The 6,722-nt window shown below is 38.1% G+C and overlaps 1 protein-coding gene across 1 annotated transcript; it reads left to right on the top strand.

Moving 5' to 3' along the window:
• The first annotated feature begins 5,525 nt into the window (after positions 1-5,525).
• On the top strand, positions 5,526-6,722 carry LOC145036424 (uncharacterized). The gene is made up of 3 exons (XM_078984869.1): positions 5,526-5,971; positions 6,056-6,247; positions 6,329-6,722. Exons 1-3 carry the CDS (start codon positions 5,526-5,528, stop codon positions 6,720-6,722), a joined length of 1,032 nt encoding a protein of 343 aa, XP_078840995.1.

Here is a 6,722-nt window from a genome sequence, read left to right as displayed (position 1 = left end):
TGTTTTTGGTGATGTTTTTTTTTTAGTTTATTGTATTATTATAATGAGTTTTTGTTAATACATCGGAATCATTTTTGTTTATACCAGTCAAAAATACTTCGGAATCATTTTTTAGAATGGAAAAAGGATTGGAGCTTCAAAATGATTAAAATCAAACTAGATTGTTAATACATAAATTTCTTAGGATACAAAACATATTTATTACAGAGAGATGTAAATTGTTTTTTTGTGACATAAAGGTGCATTGATTCGTTGGTCATGTGTGTACATATGTACATACGTACATGTGTTTTAATTTGATCCTATTAAGGACAAACATGAAAACAAGGGTAAACAAGAGGACAGTAGTACAAACGATATGGACAAACATGAAAACAAGGCTAAATAAGAGGACAGTAGTACAAACGATATGCGGATATGTGCACTCATTTTTTACTTGCATTCATCAAACTTCTATTATGATAGTTTAAGAGGTATATGAGTGTCATTAAGTGTATGTCAACAGAAGTTAAGTAGTTGAGCTGATTAAGTATGGTATTTTACATAATTGAACATTTATAGGTGTCCTTAAACAATTCTTATATCTCGAAGAGCTTATTGGATGTTAGTGTACATTTGAGGTTATTACTTTACGCTTTGAACACTTACTAGTTACCCCCAAATATAATGATGTAGTTGGACGTTTTTCTTCAATAGTGTGTAAAACTACATGTATACTCATCAAAGCATGAGTATACATAAATATGTATACTCATTTCTATGTATAATAATTTGTGGCATTCTTTTCATTCAAATGTTTTGATAATGCTTTAAAGGCATTTTTTAGAATGACTTGTAAAATGTAGTTTCTTTTAAATAATTTGCAGTATTTTAAGATACATTTAAATTTTTTTATCATGATCATGTGTATTCATGTTTTAGGTGAGTTTAAACTTGTGTGGTTAGGACATTTTATATACAATACTTAGATCTCCTATATAGGAGAATATAAGAACACCGATTATGAGAAACTTTTACCCTTGGTATCCTTACTTTGGGAAGAGTAGAGGTGGACATCCAAACTGTTATTTTAACCTACAAAAAAACTAAAAAGGTTTTTTGAGAAGTAGTTTTTTCCAAAACTGATTAATAAATATTTGAAACAATTTTTTTTTTTTTTTGGAAGAAGGGTGGGGGGGGGGGGGGGGGGGGGTTAACCGAATTTTTTAGAAACTTAAATTCACTTCAAAAAACCCGAAAAACAACAAACTGATTAAAATCAAAACCATTGTAGAAAAATTCAATTAAACATCAAACAAGTTTTGTTAAAAACTGAAACAGTTAAAATCAGTAAATGTGCACTTCTAGGTAAGTGTAACACTCTAATTTTTCAAATAAAAATTTTATTTTTAATTCAACAAAAAACACAGTTTAATATCTCTCATACTCAATTTATAAATGTTTCAAACATAAGACATGAAAATCGTTTGTCAAATATCCTAGAATCCTCAAAACACAAATCAACCAGTTGGTGTGTATAATCATGCCGGTGTTTTTCCGCGATCCTGAGATGTACCTGAAACACATATCACACAACACTGTAAACACGAAGCTTAGTGAGTTCCCCAAAATATCATACACAAATAATCAGCCTCTCATACCTATATCTCGATAAGGACTCTCTGGTCATATGTCTCAGTGAAGACCCTCCGGTGCCACAACTCGGGTTGGACCCTACAGTCCTCTATCTCAGTGAAGACCCTCCGGTCTCACGACTCAGTTTGGACCCTCTGGTCCTATCTCAATAATGCATAAAATAATATACATCATAAATCACAAATACATAATGCATAATATCACATATCTCAGTATAAGCACATAAGACCCTCACGTCAATAACACAAATAAAACCTTCCGGTCACACAGTAATTACCACTCAGGTAAGTATAGTGAGAACACTCACCTCGTAAGTAAAGCAAAGTATTTTGTGACATCCCCATTTTCTTGGCCAGAAAAGACCGATTTTTTTATGCTTTATAAAAATCAGAGTACCTCTTTTAATAAAAATGTTGCGGAATTTGTTCCCAGTAAAACATGATAAATACGTTATCAAAACATTTCCGAAGAAAAGTATTTTTATTCATTTTAAAACATTTGGGATGTCATCGTCAATACAGAAACATAAGCATAAAGATAACTTACATTCATTATCACTAGTGATTTATATCTTCTTAATCTCTCAGTGTAATGTGACTTCATATCAACACCTGTGATATAAATAAACTGAGTGGGTCAGGTTGGGAAACCTGGTGAGTACATAGGGTTTTCAACCCACAATAATATAATTATTATGTTTAATCATCAAACAGTTAACCCAATTACCCATCCCCATTATCGTCTTTACTCTTAAGGATCTACCCTAAGAATCAGTTATTTCTCGTTCATTCATTCCCAAGGATTATCCTAAGGAATAGGTACGAAGTTCATCGTTGTCAATGACACAACTGTCAAGCACAACTGCTAGTTCTATCACTTAGGCGCAATTGCCAGTATTGTCGTTCGAGCACAACTGCTAGGGTTATCTCGTTTATTGACATTATCATTTTCGAGAGTCCATTCGCAATACATGTCAATGAGTTTTTAGAGTACACCGGTGAACACATCGTTAACAATACCTACAGGTTGCGAGCCTGCTAGTGTTCCACTGGACTGTCTAGAATAGTCAGTGGTTGTCATCCATACTCTGCTAGATGACGGGGCCAACATTTGTGTAACAGCCCGAATCCCCAGGTATCTCCACTTCACATATTTTTATCATTCTGTGAGGGGACTCGGCGAGTTGGTAGTCGAACTCGCCGAGTCGGGTCGCGTTTTTGAGCGGGGCTTCGCATCCGGACTCGGCGAGTCCAAGGGATGGACTCGGCGAGTCCGCGCTGTTTAATGAAACCCTAATTTCCCGGTCCTAAGCCCTATTTAAAGGACCTTATGGCCCTCATATGCGGCCACCTTGAACCCTAAGAGCCTCCATACGTCTGTAAGCCCTTGTGAGTGTGTTTGAAGGCCTTTTGTTCATCATTTTGTGTGATATTGCAAGGAAAGGAGGGAGAGGAGCAAGCTTGAGGTGTTGGGGAGCTTAGATCTGTTGCTATTTCATCAAGGGGGTCTTCTTGAGGTAATTTTCTGAGCCAATCTTCGTGTTTTGTGTTGATGGGCCAAATCTAGGGTTTCTTCTTGCATTTATTGGCTTGAATAAGAAGTATGAGAGGTCCCATGGAGACATGGAACCTAGATCTGGACTTAAGCAGGTCCAGGAGACCCCTCATGTCAAGCTTTATGTCCATTCTTTTGAGTTAGAAGCTAAACTTGCCAAATAAGTGGTTGTTTCTTTAAAATGAGCCTTGTATGCATTGCATGGCAACCAAGACTGAGACTTTACGTGACAAATAAGCTTGGGAAGGCCAGATCTATGTATATATGGAACGGACCTGACCACAAAAGCCAGTTTTAGCTGGTGCATGGCATGGACTCGCCGAGTCTGAAGAACAGACTCGACGAGTCGCTTGAAGATTGTCCTTGAGACCATCCTGTGCGTAGTCCGGACCGAGTTGTGGGCGACTCAGTGAGTCGCAGAGAGTTGGAAAGGTGTTGACAGGTGGACCGAGTCAGGTTGGGACTCGCCGAGTTGACCTTCGACTCGGCGAGTTGAGTCGCGGTGGCCCTGTGATTCAGGCCCAGGTGGAACTCGTCGAGTCGGGGGAGTACTCGACGAGTCGAAGGGAAAATCCTTGAGAGTTGGTGAAAACGCGTAGACTCGCCGAGTCGCCATTGTGCACTCGCCGAGTCTGGTCCAAATTGTATAAAGACTGCTGACCAAGTCAACCTGTGTTGACTTGATATGGATGGTCCACCTTAGTGGTACAAGTAATAATTATAGATTTATAATATCATAGGAGGATTGCAGCTCGAGGGTTCGAGCCCGAGTGATTCCAGGATTCGCGATTAGCGACTTAGCGAGGCATACGAGGTGAGTCTTCTCACTATACTGTACCCGGAAGGGTTTTGACTGTGTGACCGGAAGGTCGAATATGATATGAAATATATGTCTTATGTGTGTTAAGTTATTTGCTATATGTGTCCTGTATGATATGTTTGATATGGGCCGGAAGGCGTAGTCGTATGGACTATAAGGATTGACGTGGGTAGGACCGGAAGGTTTACCCAGTCGGGACGGAAGTCCCCTGAGACACATGGACCGGAAGGTCAAGGCCTGGAAAGGCGTATGTGCGTATGTTGTATTTTGGGAACTCACTAAGCTTTATGCTTACAGTTGTTGTATTATGTGTTTCAGGTACGAGGGAGGACCGTGGGAAGGCGCCAGCGTGACCGTACACACACTCGGGGAAAACTATTTTATCTTTTGTTATGTAATCGGTTGTGACTACATTGTTACCTTGGAAATTAAACCTTTTAATCATGATTTGATGGTTGTAAAAACGAAAATTTTTGGTTGAAAATTTTATGACGGTACAATTTGGGAACAAGGCTTCTCACATCGTCCACCTCTCACCCTTACCTCATGGTCAATATCACCTCTCAACTTATCATCCAACTCATATTTCATCTACCCATGTTTTACCCAACATATTATGTAGATATAAATACATATACAGTTTAAATCATATAAAACTTGTATAAAATCGTTCATCCTGCATAAATAGCAATTATACAGATAATATGCACACATAACACGTAGTTTATATAAAATACTTCATATCTATGAGTAAGATGAAAGTAACTATGCACTCACTTGAAAAAAGTGGTGATTCCGAACTCAGACAGCGCTTCGCTTCTTAAAAATAATTTTCTTCGACGAAACCTAGTATTATTACCACTAGAGTTTAGTCTATTATTCGTCGAGACTAATTAATAGTCTAGCTATTATTACTATTATATAAGCGTTAAACACATAGTTACTAGGATCGCTTGCCCCCTTACGTTTTTCGTTCCAGATCGTACGGTCCAAAAACGGGACCAATTGCGATCCAATCGTTTCCTAGATCGCGACCCAAACGCAAATTCGACCGACCCTAATCGCTTGAATTGTCGATTGGATTACACTAAGGATCGTGATTTCAACCTACTGAATCCGTCGCACCACCAATTACAGGAACGCCGACCCATCAATTTTAGGAACGTTCGGGAAAAATTGAAAATTAAAAAAAAAAAAAACATCGGGCAGCTGAAACGTTGGTTCCAGAATTGGGGAACCCAAAAAAAGAACGATGATCATGAGGTATGGGGAATCAAAATCAATTAGGCAATTCTATTACTCTATTTCATATTCACGGTATTCTTCTACACCTTCAAACACCGAAACCAATTTCTTTGTTGGAAAAATGGTATTTGGTAAAGATAATCCCATTCCAGAAAGTGTTTATGTTACCTTGACTGATTCTGATAATGAAGATGGGGAAGATGGAGTTCTAGGCATTGCATAAAGTGTTGAAGCTCCTCAAAATGTTGAGGCTTCCAAGGTTGATAAGCCCATGTTGCAGGAAGTGGACATAGTTGGTGTATCAGGGAGTAAAAACGCAGGGGGGTCAAAGAAATGGGTGTGTAAGCACTGCCATCAAATGTTTACCAGCTCTTATACTAGAATTCATGTACACTTTTTTGGTGCTGCAATCGGGAAAGCACCAGAAATCAAAAGGTGTCTAGCTATACTCAAGGATCGGGTTAAATATCAAAGCTTGTTAAACAGAGTAAATGTTGCTGAATCAAAAGGTATTTCTAAGTCTTTGAAGAACTCTGTAATTAATAAAAAAAACAGAGATCTACTTCTACGTAATCCGCAATTTCAAGAGATGATAACAGCCATAAACAGGGCACCTGCTGGTTATAAGGCTCCTTCATATGATAAAGCGCGAACCGTTTTGCTTGACGAGTGTGTGAGAGATGTGGAAAAGAGGCTGACTTTAGTGAAGGATACATGGTATACATAGGGGGTTTCTATTGTGTCGGATGGTTGGTCGAATGTTAAACATCGACCATTAATCAATGTTATTGCTACCAACAGCCGTGGAGCCATGTTTATGTATGTAGAGGACTTTTCTGGTGTAGAGAAGACAGGAGAATCAATTGCAAACTTCTTGCTTGAAGCCATAGAAACCGTAGGACCAAGGAATGTTCTACAAGTTGTTACCGACAATGCGGCAAACCGTAAGGCTGCTGGAAAGGAGGTGGAGAAGGTACATAAACAAATTTTCTGGTCTCCTTGTTGTGTCCATACTTTGAATTTAATTTTTAAAGATCTTGTAATTGATTGTTTTTGGCTAATGGACACATATAGGAAAGGGAAAATAGTTGTTAAGTATTTTCTTAATCACACCCATGCATTGGCTATTTTTAGAGAAAATTCACAATTGGAATTGTTAAAAGTAGCCAAAACAAGATTTGCATCTCATTATATTTTGTTGAAAAGGTTATGGGATTGTAGAGAGTCTCTTGCTACTACAATTGTCCTTAATTCATGGAGAGAATGGCTGAAAAATACTGATGCAAACACTAGGCAAAGTGGATTATTAGTTGCTGATACAATTAAAAGTGAAAACTTTTGGGATGATGTGGAAAGTGTCCTTGCTGTTACAAAACCAATATACTTGATGGTTAAATTTTGTGATGGTGAGGGATCAAAGATGGGAGAAATTTATGAGAAAATGGATAACATGCTAGGAGAGATTTAG

Source organism: Lactuca saligna, chromosome 3 (assembly GCF_052625555.1).
Source record: "Lactuca saligna cultivar CGN05327 chromosome 3, ASM5262555v1, whole genome shotgun sequence".
Taxonomy (NCBI): Eukaryota; Viridiplantae; Streptophyta; class Magnoliopsida; order Asterales; family Asteraceae; genus Lactuca; species Lactuca saligna.
This window is presented reverse-complemented; position numbering and strand designations above follow the sequence as displayed.